Raw genomic sequence first — 21734 nt, forward strand, 5'->3', positions numbered from 1 at the left:
TATCTTTGCTCGTAGTTAGAAAAATAAATGTTTATTTTTTTAGAAAAGAATGTTGAAAACTCTCTTTGCATAAAATTGGAAAATAAATTAAGAAATATTTAAATTTTTTTTAAAAAAAAGACAGAAATATAAAGTCTTTTGCATAGGTTCAAAGTATCGACTTCCCAAGTCTAAGCATTATAGAGATGACTAAATGGTGGTTCATGTGAGAAGGACCTGGGAATGTTGGTGGCCTATAAACTCAATATGAATCATCCCTGTGAAGGGGCAGCCTAACAAGCTAATACAGTCTTAGGTCACAGTAAGAGAAAATAGGGAGCCCAGAACAAGGCAGTGTGAGGGGGATAATGGTGCTTTCATGCTCTAACCTGGTCAGCTCTCTGGTGGACTCTTCACTTCTGGGAACTACAGTTTAAGAAAGACTTTACAGGCTAGAGAAGATGAGACAATTAGAAATCATGCCATAGTGTGAATCAAAAGAACTTCCTCCATCAGGAGACAAACTTGGGAGATGGAGAAAAAAGATAACTGTTGTTTTCAAACTTTCAAAGGGCTGGCCCATGGAAGAGGGTTTAGATTTGCTTTGCTTCACTTCAAAGGACAGAACTAAGATCAGCAATGAAAATTGAGACAGATTTCAGGCCAACCTATGGTGAGCTCTCCTTATGTGAAGTAGGCTTCTTCTGGAGGTAGAGAAGGGCAAAGGAATGGAATAAAAATTTATGAAGCATCTACTGCAGGCCTGAAACTGTACTAAGAGTTTGATGAATATTTATTATCCAGTAATGACTGCCTTGTCCCCAGAGGTCTTTAGGTGACAGATGAATCCCTTGTCAGGGATGTGGAAGACATGCTTATTACTCAAGGATGTGAGATGTCTCAAAGCATTGAGATTCGTTACCCAACCCATGTTACTCACTATTATATCTAATTTAATAACTGTTGCCTCAGTACTTTTCTCCCTCTCCCTCTGTTTTCAGTTCTACAACCTTTTAATCAGATCATCCAGTCTCCAGGCAATTGCATTCCTCCTGGTCCTTTTCCATGTTTTCAGTCTTTGTTTGGCCAAGAGCCCTTTCATTCCTATATCTAAAGCCATGGTACAGAAATCTAACTCCTTTTCTCCTCAGCACCAACTTCATATCCATCTGTTCATAGCCTACTTTCTCTTCTAAAATCTCTGCTTTCATTTGTCAGCACAGATGGAAGCATTACCTGCACCTAAAGTCTTTTTTCCCTCTTTTTTTTTAATGCTACTGCTTTCAAAAATTTTTTTCATTCATTAGGCATTTTTTTCTCTCTTTTGTTAACTGAAAAAAAAGGGAAATAAAATTGTTGTAACAGATAAGCATAGTCAAACTAATCGATATAGTTATTTAGTCATTTTCAACTTTCCAGGGTTATTTTGGAAGGTTTTCTTTGCAAAGTTATTGGAGTGGTTTGCCATTTTCTTTTCTAACTCATTTTACAAATGAGGAAACTGAGGCAAATAGGATTAAATGATTTGCCCAGGGTCATATAACTAGTAAGGACTGATAAGGTATCCCAAGAAGATGAGTCTTCCTGACTTCAGATCAAGGCTGTATACACTATGTCACCTGGCTGCCTAGTCAAGAAAAACAAATCCCCATATTGCCCATGCTCAGTAATGTATATCTCATTCTATATCCATCACCTCTAGTCAAGAAGTGGGCAGCATTCCTCATCATCAGTCCTCTGGAATCATGGTTGATCATTCTGATCATTGCATTGATCTGAATCAAGTCTTTCAAAATTTTTTTTAACATTGTTTATGTTATGTATAAATTGTTCTGGTACTGTACACTTCATTCTGCATGAGTTTATATCTTTCTCTTAGTAATTTGCTGTGTAGTTGATATTTATTTACCATAATTTGTTCAACTATTCCCCAGTGGATGAATACCTTTCTTTAGTCTTCATTCAGGATGTGACCATCTTGGCATCTCTCTTCTCCTCTTTCCTTTTCTTTCTCCTTCTCCATTTTTTGCAAAATCTTGTGTGTGTGTGTGTGTGTGTGTGTGTATACTAAAACATGTAAAAATTTTAAAGTTTTTTAAAATTTTGAGTTCCAAATTCTCTCCCTTCTTCCCCTCCCCTCTCATTGAAAAGGTAAGCAATTTGATATAGGTTATACATGTGCTGTCATAAAAAATATATTCATTAATCATATTGTAGAAGAAAACAGACAAAAAATCCCAAAGAAAATGTTAAAGATATGCTTTGATCTGCTTTCAGACTCCTTTAGATTCAATTTCAGATTCTTTCTCCAGAAGAGAATAGCATTTTTTGTCTTTGAGTCCTTCAAACTTGTCTTAGATCATTATATTGCTGAGACTAGCTAAATCTTTAACAGTTGATCATCATACAATATTACTGCTAATGTATACAATGTTCTCCTGTTTCTACTCATTTCACTATGCATCAGTTTATTTAAGTCTTTACAAATTTCTCTGAAAACTCATTTCTTGTAGCTTATTAGTATTCAATCACAATCACAAACCACATCTTGTTCAGCAATTCCTCAATTAAATGGGCATCCCTTTAAATTCCAATTTTTTGCCACCAGAAAAAGAGCTTCTGTAAATATTTCTGTACATATAGATAGATCTTCCCCCACCTTTTTTGATCCCTCCTTCCTTCCCTCCTCTCCTCCTATGTAGAAGAGAATCTTAAGACTAGAAGATAGGGAAACTGAGGTTCCTCCCTTCAGACAGCCTAGGTCTTTTCTTTGTGGGAGGAACATGAGAGTGTCTATCCAGTTTCAGCTGCTCCAAGGTTTTTCTTCCTTTTTTTCTTTTCTATGTCAATCCTTCCTCCTTCCAATCTCCAGAGCCTTATGCTCCAAATCTTAACTTAGATTCCCCTCATTCATAGGATTTTTCTTCCTATGGCTCAGGACAGAAACAGGAATGGGGCCTGCTCTCCATGGGGGGCTAGAACCATAACTTCCATATGTGTTAGGATTGAGATCTTATTTGTCATACCTTCTAGCTTCTGCTGCTTTCTACCCATGCAGCTTGTCTGCCAGGGCCTGTTGGCTGGTTTCCAACTTTTACTGGCTGCTAGAATACCCTTCTTACCTTCAGTTCTTGATCTCTTAGTTCCCAAGGTTAGCATACTCGGTAAGTAAGATCCCTGCCCATGTCCTGTTTGCCACAGCCCACTCCCCTCTATGTAAGGTACAGCCTTAGTTAGAACCCTGAAAAATTCTAAATTTACATTCTCTCTCCTGAGCCTCCTGGGTTATCCTCTCAAAGAAAAAGTGAATTGTCAGACACTGGGTATGCAGACAGATTTATTGATTGAAGGATGGAATTAATTGATGTCTGACTGTCAAGGGCTGTGTAGAGCATTGATGGACAGGTCTAGCCACTGATGGTATTGGCAGACCCTAGGGCAAGAGTGTGGCTCATAGAGTATTATTAGGAATGTGTTGATCCTGGTCAAGGCTTTTAATTACAAACCCTCCCCCTGACTGCAGACGCACTGGCTCCCAGGCAGTGTAGGCTGACACATACACAGACAGACAACTCAGAGACAGAGCCGGCACAACTCTCTTGCCCTTTTCAGAGGGAAAACACCCAAGTTGACTGTAGAATGACCATGTGGCCCGAGATGACCTGACCCCTTCTTTGCTCTACCTTTATATAAAAATTATTGTAACATGTAGAATATTGGTTCTTTTGAGATCTACTACTTCAGAAGTTGATGAAGGAATAACAGTTCGTTTGGAGTTGAGAATTTAAAAGAAAATGATAAAAATGTGGGAACGAAAGCAATTTGACATTAAGTATCTCAAACTATTATAAAACACTAATCACACAGTTAATAGTAAATGGGAAGTATTCTTAGAGGGTAGGCATTAGCATGGGGACATGGAGGGGAGATTGAGAGAAGCCTTCTGCAGACAGTGAGGTTTGAGTTGAGAATTAAAGCCAAGGAAACTTACTCAGTTACATTTCTCTAGATCTTTCCTTTATGCCTTTCCCCAAACCCTCCAACCTGTAATTCCACCATTACCACCCCTTTACTGTGTTGTCTTCCCCCTATTAGATTGTAAACTCCTTGAGGATAGAGACAGTTTGATTTTTTTCATATTTGTATCCTAACACATAGGAGATGCTTAATGAATACTTATTGACTGACAGGTAAAGAGAGAAAGTGGTTTTGGACAGGGGTTACTACTATGAAAAGACAGAGTAGGATTAAAATAATTCTCATTTCATATCTATAACATTGATGAATATGATTTAAAAAAAACAGAAGTAGCCAATGTTGAAGACTGTCAAAGTCTGGCACATTTATATATTGTTACTAGAACTGCCAATAGGTCTGACCCTTATGGAAAACAATTTGGAATTATACTAAAAAAAATCACCTAACTCAGAGTACTTTGACTTAGTAATGATTCCTTTTGTACATGCCAAGAAAGTAAATGATAGAAAAAATGGTGCCTTATATGCTAATATATTCCTAGCATTAGGAAAAATCTGGGAAACAAAATGGGAACCTCTCCATTGGAATGGCTGTGTAAATTGTGATAGCCAAATGGAATCAGATGCTGTGTCATGAGAAATAACATGCAGAATTCAGAAAAACACAAGAAGCATTGATGCAGAATGAAAACAGGCAAAGTCAGGAAAAGCAGCTATACAAGAACTCCTTGTTCAGCCATCTTTCAATCATATCTGACTCTTCATGACCCCATTTGGGGTTTTCTTGTTTTTTTTTATAAGCATAATCATGTTGACCATATTTCCATATTAGTCACATTGTGAAAGAAGAATCAGAACCAAAGGGGGAAAAAACACAAGAAAGAAAAGTTCAACATAAAACAAGTTTTAAAAAGTTAAAAACAATATGCCTTATTCTACATTCAAACTCCACAGTTTCTTCTCTAGATATGTATGACATTTTCTACAAGTCCTTTATTTTGTCTTTGTTCACTGAATTGCTGAGAGGAACTGCATCCATCATAGCTGACATGTATAATTCTGGTTCTACTCACTTCATTCACTCAGCATCAGTTCATGCAAATCTTTCCTGGTTTTTCTGAAGTCCACCCATTCATGATTTCTTACAGGACAATAATACTCCATCACATTCATATACCATAATTTGTTTAGCCATTTTTGAGTTTTTCTTGGTAGAGTTCCTGGAATGGTATGCCTTTTCCTTCTCTAGCTCATTTTAAAGATGAAGAAACTGAGGTGAACATGGTTAAGTGACTTTTCTGGCATCATAAGTGTCAGAGGGCAAATTTAAACTCATGAAGATGAATCTTCCTGATTCCAAACCCAGAGCTGTACCCACTGTGCCACTTAGCTGCCCTACAATACAATAGATACAACAACATAAATGAGAACAACATGAAAGGCCAATCAGATTATAAACTAAGTCTGATCTTGGTTCCAGAGAATTGATTGCAAAATGGCATTGTTCTCTGATGGTGGAGAGGGGGGTCAGACTGAATGGCCTCTGACTTCCTTGCAGCCCAAGGCCTACTGGATTCTAGCTCTGTCTGCGTGGGAATTGTGGCCTAATGATGTCAGATGCTATGTCTGGGTTTATTCTCATAACTGTTTTTCTTTGTTATAAAAGTAGACTCCTTGGGTTGGAGTGGGTGGGGAAAAGGATAGTTAGTGGGGGTGGGACATGACAATGTTGTAAAAAGCCAAAAACAACAATAAAACACTAACTACTCTTAAAAAAACTAACTCAAAAAATCAATAAAACTATTCTAACTAGCTAAAAACATTTTTTAAAAAATCCTATTCCTCTGCCTCCTTCCTAATTTTGCCTTCCTTAAATAGCATGGCTTTATCCGCCCAAGGCAGAATTGTGGGAAAGGGGGACGTTTGGGGGTGTGTGCAGCTGCTGCTTTGGTGGATGGATGCCTCCCAGAGGAGTCTTCGGGGCTCTGCCTACATCCTGCCTGCATTGTCTTCTCTTAGCTTCATTTCTCAGTTCTCACTAGACTGAATGAGACTTGAAGCTTCATTTATTTTGTCTTATCTAATTTTTGGTCATTTCCTTGTTTCTTTGTGTCTTGTTTTTTAAAATAAAATTATCTTTTGTTTAAGAAACAGCCATCATGTGTCACTGATGAGGTGACTCTTAGTGGGAGGGGAGGTATAAGGCCAGCTGCTCTTAGTGATAGAAGCAAAATCCAAACCAGGAACCAAGCAAGTATAAAGCAAGGTTGGTAAATCTTGGTAAAGGTGAGGTTAATAATAGGGTTTTTCAAAGTGCCAAAATGTTTGGGGGGTTTTGGGGAGCAGGGGAAAGAGTCAAGTTCAGGAATAGAGATTTGGGCCAGTAAATCAGTTTTAATCAGGATTTAAGGAGCCAAGGCTTAAAGGCCATACAACCTAACCCCTTTGTTTTACAGAGCAGGAAACCAAGTCACAGATTAAATTCCTGGCCTAAATGAGCTCAGGTCCTTTGATTCAGTCTATGCCAGTCACTCTATCTCTATTCTACATTAATTGCTTGGGCGATCAGTTGGTTCAGTCTGTCTTACTCCAGAGTTTTGATGACTGAATGCATTCTCTTACTCTTCCTCTGCTCTGGTCATCCATATCCACAGCACTCCCTCCCGATTTAGTCATGTCAATAAGATTGTGGGTTCATACACTTTGAGTCGAATTGTGGAATGTTATTGCCATGAAGGACCCTATAGGTCACTATTTTACAGATAGGTAAACTGAGGCTAAGAGAGTTAAAGGAGTTTGCCCCAAGTTACACAGAGACAGAGCTGGAACTTGGCTTCCCAAGCTCCTAGGCCAGGGCCCTTTGCATTGTCCCTCATTGTCCCTCTAGAGGTGGGAGCATGAGTCCTTTCCACTGAGCTGCTGCTCTAGGGTTAGAATCGGGATTGCCTCAGGTCCAGACATGCCTTTAGCATGTTGTTAGATTCTTGAGGGCAGAGGCTGTTCTTTTTTGTATTTTGTATTTGTTTCTACTTGCCAAGGCTTAACCCAGTGTCTGGCACTTAGTAGGTTGTCTTTTGTTCCAAAGAGGAGCAATGTCAGCAACAGTGATGTATTGACTTGTGAGTCATTTGGGTGTCAATGAGGCAGAGTAGTCCAAAGTCATCAGCCTCACTCTTTCTTCCAGAGTCACTGAAGTCTGGTGACAAGACAAAAATTAGGATGACCTGTCACTAAGGTCAGACTTTGGTGCCTAACCAAGCTCCAAATGCTCCAGAGCACCTGCTTCAACCTCTGTTGCGGCTGTTGGAACAAATTGTTCTCATCCACCTGTTCCACTGGGTCAAGTCTGTATGTGCTAGGGGTAGACATCCCCTTAATTACCGATGAGTGGGAGGTTTGTTGATCACCCTCAACCAGGTTTAGCTCATCTGTCGAGAATGTTTTACTGAAGGGTGTTTCTGTGCATTCTAGAGTTTCCTCTAGCAAGGATGCTTAATAAATGTATATTGACTGACTGATATCAACCTAGGGTCACAAGCTCTGACATCATGGTCTGAAGTCAAGTAGATGCAGCAGAGAATAATTGCAGTTCAGAACCAAGGAGATCCAAAGAAAGCTATCAAACCAACATTGGAAGCCAGGAGAGCAGAGTTCATGGGGATGGAGAAGTGAGGGATGGGGCTAGAAGGGAGAAGAATAAGGTATGAAGCTGGGGATATAGGGAGGATAGAATTGGAGAAATGGTGAGATAACTGGTTTGATTGTGATGGAAATACTGAACAGGAATGATGAAGGAGAAGGGTGGACAGATTAATGGGAGCTGGTTGGTGGATAGTATTGAATGCAAAAGAGCCAAGACTTCACCTGGAAAGCAAAACCTGCCTAGATCAGCTACCCTAGACCTGCTTGAGAAAACTCAGACTGACCTAGAACTCTTACCCACCAGCTTATAGAAACTGATTTCTAGATATCGATGTGGGGACTACTGTTGTCCTGGAGAAGGTTGACCTCTGAACACATCTCATGCTTCTTGTTTCTCTTTCCGTGGCAGGTGGTCATGAAGACTTTGCCAAGATGATTGATGAAGCTGAGCCCCTGGGGTACCCTGTGGTAGTGAAGAGTACTCGAGGACATCGAGGTTAGTGCTCTTTAATGTGTGCCCCCCTTAGGAAATTCACCCTCATGCTTGGGAATTAGGGGGAGAAGCATTCAGCCTATTTTATTTTATTTTTTTTTACATATTTCAAGGCAATGGGGATAAGTGGCTTGCCCAAGGCCACATGGCTAGGTAATTATTAAATGTCTGAGGCCGGATTTAAACTCAGGTACTCCTGACTCCAGGGCCAGTGCTCTATCTACTGCGCCACCTAGCCACCCCTCAGCCTGTTTTAAGTGCCCAATAAATCCTTATTGAGCTACTGATTTTTTTTTTTTTTTGCAATATGTAACTGAACACTTAATATCTACATGGTCTTATGGGGAATAGAAAAGACAGAGGATAGGGTTCTCATTGTGGAATAATTAAAGTCTGGATAAGAAGCCAATGTTGGCATTCCTAAAAGACCAGGAATCCAGAATCCAGGCAATTCATGGTTAAATATATAATGAATTAGTACAGCCTTGGATAAATTATTTAACCTTTCTAGGTCTTAGTTTCCTCTTCTGTAAAATGAAGGAATTGAACTAAATGGTCTCTAATGACATTTTCTTTTTTTAAAAAAATTTTATTTATTTAAGGCAATGGCTGTGATTCTAGTTAATTATACCAATAGATGTTTTATTTTTGTTTAGTTGTTGCAGACATGTCCAACATTTTGTGACCTCATTTGAGATTTTCTTGACAAAGATGCTGAAGTGATTTGCCCTTTTCTTCTTCAGCTACTTTTACAGATAAAGAAACCAAGGCAAATGCAGTTAGTTGACTTGCCCAGGGTCACACAGCTACTGAGTGACTGAGGTCAATTTTGAACTCACAAAAATGAGTTTTCCTGACTCCAGACCCACCACTCTATCCATTGCATCCCCTAGATGATAGGCTATGGTTTGTGGTACCCTGTCCTTGGTGCTAGGGAGACACTCAATTGTCAAAGGATCACTGAATCTCAGAGTTGGAAGACTCAAGGAGGAAAACAGACCATGGCTATTAAATCCCGCCTTTTCCTGGGCAAGAACTCTCTGCAGCATTCCTCCAGGGAGGAGAAAGCTGCTACCTCCTGAGGTAATGCATTGATTACATTTTAGGATGGCTCTCTTTGCCAAAAAGCTTTCCCTTCCTTCCAGCTTCAGTCTGCCTCTCTATGCTTTTTCTGCCAGTTGCTCCAAGTTCTGCCTTCTGGAGCCAACAGAACAAATCAAATCCCTGGTTCAGATGTCATCCCTTCAAATACTTGGGGATTTCCCTCATGATTCCTCCTGAATCTTCTCTTCCCCAGGCCTAATGAACATCCCTGATTCCCATAACCTGTTCTCACACAGCATGAACTCCAGGCCCTTCAAGATCCTGACCACTCTTCTCTGAATGTTCTCCAGTGTGTCAGCATCCTTGCATCATGTGGCACTGATGAGGAGCAGCTAGGTTGCGCAGCAAATAGAGCACCAGCTCTGGAGTCAGGACCTGAGTTCAAATTTGACCTCAGATACTTAATAATTGCCTAGCTGTGTGATCTTGGGCTTAACCTCATTACCTTAAATAAAATTAAAAAAAGAAAAGAAAAAGAAAACTGCACACAGTGTTCTATATGTCTGCCCAGAGCAGAGGATGGCAGGACTGTCACCTCTTTATTTCTGAAAGCTGTCTCTTTTACCAAGGCTCAAGACCACTGTATCACATGGCTTATTCATGGTGAGCTTTCAGTCCCTTAAAGCTTCCAGACTTTTTCTAGATAAGTTGCTGTCTAACCTATCCTCCCCTATCTTTTACTTACAAAGTTGGTTTTTTGAACAGCAAAACAAAATTACCTATTCCCTTTAAATTTATTGTATTCAGTTCAGCTCCACATCCTAACCTGCAAATTTTTTTTTAATTATGACTGCCTTCATTATGTTTCCTATCCCTCCCACCTTTGTCCTGGGCATATTTGATAAGCCTGTCATGGAGGTCCTTTATCTTAGTCACTGTTAAATATGTTAAACAGCACAGGGTCAGACATAACTCCCTAGAGAAATTTCTTTCCATGTTGAGCCATTGATGATCCCTTTTTGGGCTTGGCCCATTTACCCCTTTCTAAATCTATCAATTTTACTGTCATCTAGTCCACATTTGTCTCTTTTTCTCACAGAAATAGCATGAGATTTTATCAAATGCTTTGCTAAAATAAAAATAAGTTGCAACCATGGCCTTACCTTGATCTATCTTGATCCTATCAAGAGAAGACAGGTTTGTCTGGCATGACATCATCTCACTGAACTCCTTTAAATTTCAATTTCCTTCCCTAAATGTTTACCAACCATTTCTTTATTAAATATACTCCAGTTTTTTTCCCAGAACTACAGTCAAGCTCACTGATCTAGAGTTTTTAGTTCTTTCATTTTATGAAAATTAGACTAAACTGGATTCATTCAATTCTGTAATACCTCTCTATGTTTAAAAGATCATTGATAGAAACAACAGTCATACTCAAAGATATAGTTCATCTAGTGACTAGAACTTGCCAAGGACAACTGGGTACTCTTACATTTCCATGCTTTCTGTGCATTATTTCCCTGTAAATCGATTTTACTTTTATCCCTTTCCGTCCAGAGATCACTCTTCTTGGCCAAAACAGCAGAAGCAAAATAAACTTTTTTTTCCTCAAACATCTGTCCCAAGCAGAAATTTCATCTCTTCTCTGATTCTCTTCTTTTCCCCCAATATATTTTTTTATTTTTTTATTTCATTTTGAACATAAATACAAATAAAAGAATTTTATTGTATACAGTACAACCTAAAAGGAAGATTCGCTATAATACCATGAATACACATTTCACACAGTTTACTTTTTTGGAAAACTTCCTTTTATATTTTCTTCATATTTATATATTTTTTTCTTTATATTTTTGTATTTTTCCCTCTCCCCTACCCCAGTTCTAGGGGTAGACTAAAATTAGATACACATATACATGTGTATATATGCACTTGTGTTTACATGTGTGTAAATCCATACTATACATACTTCTATTTATCAGTTCTTTCTCTGGAGTCAGAGAGCATCTTCCTTCATAGGTCCTTTAAATTTGAATTTTAATAATATTCAAAATGGCTCTGTTGCTCAAAGTTATTCTGAAAACAATACTGCTGTCTCTATGTAGAAGTTTCTCTTGGTTCTACTCATTTCACTTTTCATTATTTCATCCAGGTCTTTCCTTATTTTTTCAAAAATCAATGAGCTCATCATTTCTTGTAGTAGAATAATATTCCATCACAATCATTTACCACAACTTGTTTAACCATTCTCCACTTGATGGACATTCTTCTGCAATTTCCAGTCTTTTTGCCATCACAAAGAGAACTGTTATGAATATTTTAGAACATGTAAGTTTTTTTCCCCCTTTTTCTCTAATCATCTTGAAAAGCAGTCCTAATAGTGGTATTGTTGACCCAAAAGGCATAGACAGCTTAATACCTCTTTGGATATAATTCCAAAATTACTCTTCAAAATGGTTGGGTTAGTTCACAGTTCCACCAATAATTAATTAGTATTCCAGTTTTTCCACATCCCCTCCCAATATGTCTTTTTTGGGTGGTTTTTTTTAGGTTTTTTTGCAAGGCAAACAGGGTTAAGTGGCTTGCCCAAGGCCACACAGCTAGGTAATTATTAAGTGTCTGAGGTCGGATTTGAACCAATATGTCTTTTTTAAAAAATACTTAATTTTTCCCCAATTACATGTTAAAATAATTTTTAAACTTTAAGTTTTGAATTCCAAATTCTATCCCTCCTCCTCTTTTCTCCTCCCCCTGAGTTGGTAAGCAATATGATATAGGTTATGCATTAACAATCATGAAAACATTTCCATATTAGTCATTTTGTATAAGAAGACTCAAATTTTTCAAATAAATGAAAAAAGAAAGAAAGTGAAAAATAGCATGCTTCAGTCTGTATATAGATAATATCAGTTCTTTCTCCAGAGGAGGATATGCTTCATCATTAGTCATTTGGGATTGTCTTAGATCATTGTATTGCTGAGAATAGGTAGGTCACAATTTATCATCCAATATTTCTGTTACTGTGTATGAAGTCCTCCTGACTTCACTTTGTATCAGTTCATTTACGTTTTTCCAGGTTTTTATGAGATTATCCTGCTTGTCATGTCTTTTAATAGAATAATATTCCAACCTAATCACATATGATTCCCCAACTGATGAAAATATCTTCAATTTCCAATTCTTAGTCATCACAAAAAGCTTCCAAAATATTTTTGTACATATATGTCCTTTTCATTTTCTTTGATCTCTTTGAGGTACAAATCCAGTAGTACCATAGCTAGGTGAATAGGTGCACAATTTTTTAGAACTTTGGGCATAGTTCCAGATTGTTCTTGAGAAGAGTTGGAGCAGTACACAACTCTACCAACAATGCATTAGTGTATCTATTTTCCCTCTTTTTCTCTAGCATTTGTCATTTCTAATAGATAACTAAGAATTATTTTAATTTCTCTAACCAATAGTGATTTAGAACATTTTTTCATATGACTATACATAGCTTTGATTTCTTCTGGACTGATTATTATTAAAGCCAGTCAATAAATTATTAACCACTCCGCTGCTGGCAGAGAAATTTATAATAGAATTTTGGATAATTTGGACAGCTCCTCTATCATGATTTTGTACTAGGTTTGGGACCTGTTTTTACCAAACTCCTCAGCCCTTTCTTCTCTCTGACCTCATGATTTATACTATCTTCTGATTACAATAATGCTTTCTGGGTTGGCCTTCATTGACTTTTACCCTAAGAAAGAAATCCACTATGTTCCCCTCCCCTAGATTCTTCAGTTTCATCACTTGAATATACTTTTTTAATGTATAGCATTGCAAAAGTCTCAGTGCAGATTTAAACTTGAATAGTTTAGGAAGGTTCAGTCACTTGAATGCAGTCCTGTTAAGATAGCAAGCTGCTCTATTAGCTTCATGGATCTTAACGTTTAACTAGGGGTGCAACCCACAAAAGGACATGAGCAATTACAAAGAAAGGTAGAATGTGACTGTGCAATCAGAGAGATAATCTATATCTGAAGTCCATTTGAACCCAGGTCTATCTACTACTCTCTGTGCACTATTGTGCCACCTAGCGGTATGCGACTGGAAAAAAATGGAATTTCTAGGAAGGTTATGAAAGAATCAATTCAGTGATCCTATATTAAAACCATTCTATATTTCATAAATCCCTGTGCTGGGCTTTAAGAATAGAAAGATAAACTAAGACAGTCCCTTTTCTCAAGGACTTTTATGGTCTAATGAGGAGGACAAGAATCATTCACAAGGTAAGAGAAGGTTGGCAAGGAAAGTTGAAGCCAGAATGTCAAGAACCTTGGATGTTGGCTAATGAGTTTATACTTTATCCTTTGGACATTGGGGAGCTATTGAAGGTTTTGAGCAGAGGTGTGAACTGGTCAGAGACATGTTAGGAAGATTACTCTGTCAGCACATGTAGGTTGGATTGGAGATAGGTAGGGGAAGTAGGGAAAGCCTGAAGCCAGGAAAACCAGTTGAAATAGTCTAGGGGAAGTTGATGAGGGTCACATTAGCACCCTTCTGGTCTCCTTCTGGTCATCCTGGGCCCAGTAGCCCCGGGCCATTAAGACCTTTGCCATTAGGGTTGAATGGATTGAGAGAATAAGTAGGAATGGAATATAGGGAGTAGAGCCATGCTCTAGCTTGTGTTCACATTGTTCTGAGCTTGTGTTCACATTGTTCTGATTCTAAGGATTTCCTCTTTGATATCAAGAACATTTGTATGGTGCAATCACCCCAGCCCAGAGATCAGCACATCCTTAGGATAGAAGACATCCAGTTCAGGTTATCAGAGATCAGTTCATGTGGAGGGGATGGACCCTCATGGAAGAGGGGACTTGAGTTGGCAACTGATCTCTGTGGTCATCTTATCCCTGTCTAGTTCCCCTAGTGTCTGTTTGATCTGAATCACTAATGTTTGCTTCCAAAGCTTCAGAGTAGACAACACAAAGTGGCTTTTTGTGGCAACTCTCTCAAGAATATACCTCCACTCTAACAGATCTTGAGCCTTGAGATATCATATTAAACCATAGAGGATTTGTAAGGCTGACACCTAGGAGACCCTAAAACAACCATCATCCAACTCACATCTACTCTCTCTCATACTTCTCCAGCACTCTGCTTGGCTGCTGCCAGATGATATGGCCAGTCTTTTAGTATTAGAGATTTACTGCCACAAAAAAATTGAATCATCAAGACTCTTCTAAGCATCTACTGAGTGCTGGGGAAGTAAATACCAAAAAAAAAAAAGGCTACTTCTTTTGTTAAATTAAATTTTATTTTATTTTAATCAGCAAAAATTTATCCTCTCCTTCCCAATCTACCCACCCCATTTGAGAATGAAAGAGAAATAAACTTTGCTACAAATAGTCAAGCAAAACTATTTTTCACATTGGCTGTGTCCAAAAGAAACAAAATTTGTTTTTCTTTTACTATGTATTTTTAGCAAAGGCATTTTCTTTTCTCATCTGGGAAGAGTAGATTGGGAGAGAAAGAGGATAAAGTTTTGTTTACAAAATGAATGAATAAATAAATAAGTGATTAAATAAATGTATGTGATTATACATATGTATGTATATATGACTATATATAGATGTATACATTACTTTGTATATGAGTATGTATACACACACACACACACACACACACACACACACATATGTGTGTATATTTGTTTTTTCTGATCTCTCACCTTTTCATGAAAGATATTATAGGGACTGCTAGGTGGCGCAGTGGATAGAGCGCCGGCCCTGGAGTCAGGAGTACCTGGGTTCAAATCTGGTCTCAGACACTTAATAATTACCTAGCTATGTGGCCTTGGGCAAGCCACTTAACCCCATTTGCCTTGCAAAATTAAAAAAACCTAAAAAAAAAACCTAAGAAAGATACTGTAGCACATATCATCAGTCTTCTGGAATTATGGTTGGTCATTAAACTGTTCAGAGATTCTAAGTCTTTCAAAGCTTTTTGCCTCTGCAATATTGCTATCACTATATAAATTATTCCCTTGGTTCTGTTCACTTCACTAACCATCAGTTCATACAAGTCTCTTCAGGTTTCTCTGAAGCCATTCCCTTTATCTTTTCTTATCAAAGTAGTAATCCATCATATTTATATATCATAACTTTAGTCATTCCCCAATTTATAGGTACTGCCAATTTTTTGCCCCCTCAAAAAGGGCAATAGATATTTAATGAAGTTTTCATTTTAATTTTTTAATTATATAAATATTTTATCTGTTTTATTTGTTTTCCAATTACATACAATGGTGGTTTCTACCAATCTTTTTTCGGTTGGGGGGGGCAAGACAATGGAGTTAAGTGACTTGCCCAAGGTCACTCAGCTAGGTAATTATTAAGAGTCTGAGGCCAAATTTGAACTCAGGTCCTCCAGACTCCAGGGCCGGTGCTCTATCCACTGCACCATCTAGCTGTCCCCACCAATCATTTATTCTACAAGGTTTTGAATTTTCCAGTTTTTTCCCTCCATCCCTCCCTTCCTCTCTCTTTCCCCCAACAGAAGGCAATCTGATATAGTTGCTTTATATGTATTTTTGTACATCCCTTAGAGTTATTTTTTGCTTAGAACTGATCCCTCCCTTTCAATTCCTCTTTCTCCCTTCTACCCTTTCCCTCCTGTTTCCTTGTTGAGTGAAATGTTCATCTGAATCTAATTCTGTGTCTATTCTTATCTCATTTAACCAATTCAGATGAGTGAGGTTGAAGTGTCAGCTTCCCCTCCAATCCCTTTCCTCTTATTTGTATCAATTTCTATCTTGAAATAATTTTTACTACTATTTCCCTTCTCACTTCTTCCTTCCATTTCCATTCTTCTTTGAATATCATCAAAGCATATCAGAACCACTCCTAGGTTTTCTGTTTAATTAGACCCCAACGGCAAACGCTAATGATAATATGGTTCAGAGGGGACACGTATCTGCCCATATTAGAACATGAGCAGTTGATCCTTGTTTTAGTTTCTTCTGATTAATCATTCATGTTTATCTTTTTAGTTTCTTTTAACTCCTGTTTTTAAAATTCATAATTTTTGTTCATCTCTGGTCTTTTCATCAAGAATGCTAAGAAATTCTCTATTTCATTAAAGTTTCATTTTTTTGAATATTATCTTCCAAGCTTTCTACTTCTTTATAGTAGTGATTGATGAGTCATATATTATGCTGACTTTGAGTTTGATCTTATCTTCTTAGTATTTAAATTCTTTCTTTCTGACTCTTTGTAATACTTTTTCTTTGTCCAGAAAGCTCTGTGTTTTGAAAATGATATCCCTGGGAATTTTATTTGAGTTTGTTTTTTTAAGGAAGTAAGTAGTGGAGTTTTATATTTCTACTTTTCTCTGTTTCTTAGATGTCTAAGCTATTTTCTTTTATGATTCTTTGAAATATAATAACAAGGATCTTTTTTGTTTTTGAGTGAGTTAATGGTCCTTAATTTTTTTTTTCTTGATGTGTTTTCTAGGTCAGTTGCTTTTGTAATGAAAAACCTCTCATTTTCTTCTATTTCTTCTTATCTTGGAATCCCCCCCCCCCCCTGGGATATAAATCCCCTCCTCAGTCTGCCCTAGATCTGTGACTTGAAGCTGGATAATGAGGGATAAAACTTGCAGTTAGAACCTATTCCCACACCCTGTACAAAGTTATGGTGCCCCAGTATGGATCTGGGACCTCATCTTATACACCAGTGTCCAATCTTTCAGTCCATGGGCATGGTGATGGTCATGACATGTTTCTGACCAGACATCATCCTCAAAGTCCATGGTCTTTACTTTCTGATTCCCAGTTCTGTGACCTGGGTGGGGAAAATAACTTTTTGTTATTTCTTTTCTTAGATTGTGTAATCAGGATTTTCTCTGGTGTAGTTTCTGGATCTGTCAGTAAGAGTTTTGTAGGGGTGGGACGGGGGAGGGGGGGCAGGGAGCTTGCTGTTTTTCATCTTGTGATTCCACTATCATGACTCCTTCCAGACCAATAGTGTCCCTAAGTTGGATATAATAAGCTAGGGGTATATTGGTGAGATTATTACTTTCCTAACCCTTGGCTTCTCCTAATGCAATCTTAGGATATTATTTACTTTTTTTTGGCTGCCTTGGCACATTGTTAAGCAATTGAGATAACAATAGGCAAAACCTGGCCCCAAAGAAGAGATGTGAGGATACCTTTGCAGATGTGGAGGGTCCATAGGTATGGAACATAATCACTTGGTGCATAATAACTTTTTTTTTGATATTGTTAATCAATTTTGCTGGGGTTTTTTCTGACTCTAAAAAAAATTTTGTTATAAAGGATGGCTCTCTGGGGGAAGGGAGTAAAAAGGTTATAAAAGGAAATTATGCAATGTCAAAACAGAAAGTTAGCAATTAAAATGTATTTGTTTAAAAAGAAAAAAGAAGCAGTGTTTCCCCTAAAGGTTGATGGCAATATCTACAAATATTACCTTAGAAGTTCATTCTTTTTGGTACAGCTAGGTGGCTCAGTGGATAAGGCACTGGTCCTTGGAGTCAGGAGGACCTGAGTTCAAATCCGGTCTCAGACACTTAATAATTACCTAGCTGTGTTTAACCCCATTTCCTTGTAAAAAACAAACAAACAAAAAAGTTCATTCTTTCAGGAAGTGAGTGGAAATAGCCAGCAGTCATTCCTAGACCTTAAGTGGAAAGTAGGCCATAGTTCTTTGGCTCTTAATTCCTTGCATTGTGCAGTGTTTCTGGCAAATAACCTATATTCCTCATGGGTCAGTTAGGTGGCATAGTGGATAGAAAACTAGCCTTGGGGGCCAGGAGGACAGGAGTTTGAATCTGGCCTCAGACAACTGCCACTTACTATGTGACCTTGGGCAAGTCATTTCACCCTGATTGCCTTGCATCCAGGGCCATCTCCAGTCATCCTGATTCCTATCTGGCTCTGGAGGAGGAGGTGAGGCTGGTGACTTAGTACAGCCCCTCTCACTCAAATTCAATTCACTTACTTGGCATGACATCACCTCCCTGATATCCTGGTCTTCTTCAAAAATGAAGGACAAACATTATTATTCCTCATGCTTAAATATAGTGGCTTCTACTGCAGTCTTCCCCCAAATGTTCATTATGGTTTTGAGGTAACCCTGGGCTCTGTCCTGACCAAGGAGGACCAGCCAAGCCAGAGAGTCTAGTCATCTGGGATGGACTCCCCAAACTACCTGTCAGAATGTGAAAGTATTTCAGTTCACCTTGGTGGGAAGAATCCCTGGATGATGGTGGACTAGACAGAGCACTACACTTGGAGCATGGAAGACCTGACTTACCATTCTGTCTCAGATGCTTCTGGTCATGGGACCCTGGGCAAACCTCAGTTTCCTCATCTGTAAAATGGGGATGATAATAGAATCCCCCTTAACCCCCATAGGATTATTGTGAGCATTAACTGAGATAACATATATAAAGCACAACAGAAATGTTACCTATTGTCATTATTGAGTCAAAAAAAGAAATCAGTGGAAGAGTTGCACATTCATGGAAATCAAAGGAAAGCCTAGGAGAACAAGGGTCATCAACATGCTCATCAAAACCAAGTCAGGTGAGTGAGGGGCAGATGAGGGACAAAGCGAGATAAGGTTTAGGGAAAAGGAGGTAAGGGCATGGGTTGCATTGAAGTAACATCTGAGAAGATGAGGTGGACATAGACCACAAATAGTTATCTGCATTATTTGTATGTGTGTCTTTATTTTTCTTTAAGGAAAAGCAGTTTTCCTGGCAAGAGATAAACACCATTTATCGGACATCTGCCACCTGGTCCGTCATGATGTGCCCTACCTGTTCCAGAAATATGTGAAGGAATCTCACGGAAAGGATATCCGAGTGGTGGTGGTGGGTGGCCACGTCATTGGCTCCATGCTTCGCTGCTCCACGGATGGGAGAATGCAGAGCAACTGTTCCTTAGGTACTATCCCGGGGCCTATCCCAGGTGATGGCTGGGTCTTGGCCCTGGGGCTGGCTGTGGCTGCTCCAGGGTTAGGTTTGGGTAGGAATTTTTTCTTTCCCAGTTTTGGGCTGCACGTGTAGGAGTAAGGTGTGTTTATTTAAATATCTGTGACAGAATCCTGCCATCTGAGAAGGGACTCTGCATGGCTAGGGAGCTGTGAAATGTCAGCTTGCCAAATTTAGCTGAGAGGCCTTTAGAGCAACCCACAGCAACCAGCCATAGATCTGGTTGAACTCCATACCAACAGAAAGGCATGGCAGCACCCAATGGAGGAGAGTTACCCCCTTGGAGTTTATTTGACTGGAATTTGACCCAGATCTAATCATTACAAGTGGATTAGGAGCTGGCCAGGTCCCTGCTGTGTCACCACCTAGTGAACTCTGTTAGCATAATTGAGGAAAGAGCAGGAAGCCAAATTCTCATCCTTCTTTACATCTATCACAGCAGTGACTTTCTGGGGCAGGAATCCTGGGGCTTTCCGAGGCCTCTGAAACAACTCAGCAAGACAAAAATTTATAATAGTCATACTATCTCTCTTCAAAAAGATTTTCTTTTACAGATATAGTAAATAAACCGTAAATGAGATAGTTGAATACAACATTCTTTATTTGTGAGATACCATGAAATGGTGGGAAAGGCACCAACCAGGATTCAAAATACCATTAACAACAACCACTATGACAGTGATGATATTAACTGACATATATGGTAGCCTCAAGGCTTACGTGTGTTACATTTTAGCTTCACAACAACCCTTGAGGAGGGCACAACCCTGTTTTACAGGTGAGGAAACTGTGGTCAAGTGATTAAGGGGATTTCCCTAGTCATCAATAATAAGGGCTGGAAGTAAGATTTTAAAGCCAGGTCTTCCTCTCTGCCACAGTGTGTCCTCTACAGAAGACTTTAGCTCTTGGCTACTTGTATGACTCAGCAGATCAACCTCTCCCAGACTTAGTTTCTTCATTTGTAAATGGAGAAAATAATATTTGTAGGAACTGCCTTGCCGACCTGTTACATGGAAGGAGCTGCATAAGCTTTAAGGCACTGTAGAAGTAGCCTGTTGTTACTTTTATTTTCTTAACTTTCAGTCGATTGGTTTCCTTTTTTTTTCCACACTATTTTGGGAAGTTCTTGGAAAAATCAACAGTTTTCAGATTACAACTTGGCTTACTGGACATCCATGTTCTTTTAACCTTTGGGAGCAAGTAGTAATTATAGTAATGATAGTAAAAATAATAATAATAGCAAACACTCATATAGTGCCTATAAGCAATTACTAATATTATCTCACTTGATCCTCACAACAACCCTGAGAGATTGGTGCTTATTATTATCCCCATTTTACAGATGAGGAAACTGAGGCAAACAGAGACTTGCTGCATAGTTACTTAGTGTCTGAGGCTAGATTTGAACTCAGAACTTCCTGACTTCATGTCCAGAATGCTAGACACTGTCCAAACTATCTAGTAAGGGGACAGAAAGGCATTTAAGGTAGAGGATGAATTGCCCCTGTCCTCATCACAGAAATGCATTCTTGAAATTAAACAGATGCCTTTAGTTAGTAATGTGAATATGTAACTACAAAGATTTAGATGCATCAACACCATTCCAAAAATATTCTGCAGAGCTCAATTTATACATCCTAAGAGCCTGGGAGAATGCCTCATAACCCAAGATAGGATTCAAATCAGACACTGGAAAGATTTCAGAGACCTGTTGGTCTAATAGAGGAGGAAACCAAGGTTGAGGAGGCTGATGATTGGCCCAGGGCCATCCAGGTAGTAAAGCATAAGAGGAATGATTGAGGAGGGCTCTGAAGGGACTACTCTGCCTGGTTCCAGGGTCGATGGCTACAGAGCCAGTGCTGTATGCATTATTCCAGAACATGCAGTAATATAGGTATAGTAAAAAAGAATTAGAGTGAGGACATGAGCTTGACTCCCATTTCTGCCACTTACTCTGTGACCCTGACAAGTCTCTGAGCTTTGCTCTCTTCATTTGCTGTGGGAGAGAATTGAAGCAGATGATTTCTAAGATACCTTCCAACTCTGAATCTTAGGATTTTGGGGGGAGAGTGTCCCATTATTTGAGAGAATATACTGTAGCGGTCCCTTTGGACTCAAGCCCACTTTCTCAGGCTCCAAGTGGATGTGTAGAGCAAAGGGTGTACTCAGATACATTTATATTTCTCTGCTTGCTGTAACTTCCCAGTAAGTATCCCTTTGCTCAGAGTAGGCCCCATGTCTGGAATGTTCTCCATTTTATTTCTGCCCCTTAAAAATCACTAATTTCCTTCAAAGCTCAGCTCAAGTACCACCTCCTAGGCATAAACCTTTCCTTAAAACCCTATCCATCAGCTGTGTGACCTTGGGCAAGTCACTTTAACCCCATTGCCTTCCAAAAAAAAAACCCAAAAAAGAAAACCCTGTCCATCAATTGTTAGTGCCCTCTCTTCCTAAAATATTTGTATTTAATAATAATGATCATAATAGCTAACATTTATATAGTATTTGGTGATTTTGCAAATATTTCCTTATATGAGCCTCACAACAATCCTGACAAGTAGGTGATTTTATTAACTCCATTTTACAGATGAAGA

The 21734-nt window shown here is 38.7% G+C and overlaps 1 protein-coding gene across 1 annotated transcript in view; it reads left to right on the forward strand.

Annotated features, from left to right (window-relative positions):
- Nucleotides 1-21734, forward strand: part of RIMKLA (ribosomal modification protein rimK like family member A) — a 61281-nt gene that overhangs the window by 34022 nt on the left and 5525 nt on the right. The window contains exons 3-4 of the mRNA XM_074217790.1: nucleotides 8008-8094; nucleotides 18890-19093. Of these exons, the coding sequence (XP_074073891.1) occupies nucleotides 8008-8094; nucleotides 18890-19093 (291 nt within the window). The remainder of the gene's footprint in view (nucleotides 1-8007; nucleotides 8095-18889; nucleotides 19094-21734) is intronic.

The sequence above is a fragment of the Macrotis lagotis genome, chromosome 1 (genome assembly GCF_037893015.1).
Source record: "Macrotis lagotis isolate mMagLag1 chromosome 1, bilby.v1.9.chrom.fasta, whole genome shotgun sequence".
In the NCBI taxonomy this organism is placed as follows: Eukaryota; Metazoa; Chordata; class Mammalia; order Peramelemorphia; family Peramelidae; genus Macrotis; species Macrotis lagotis.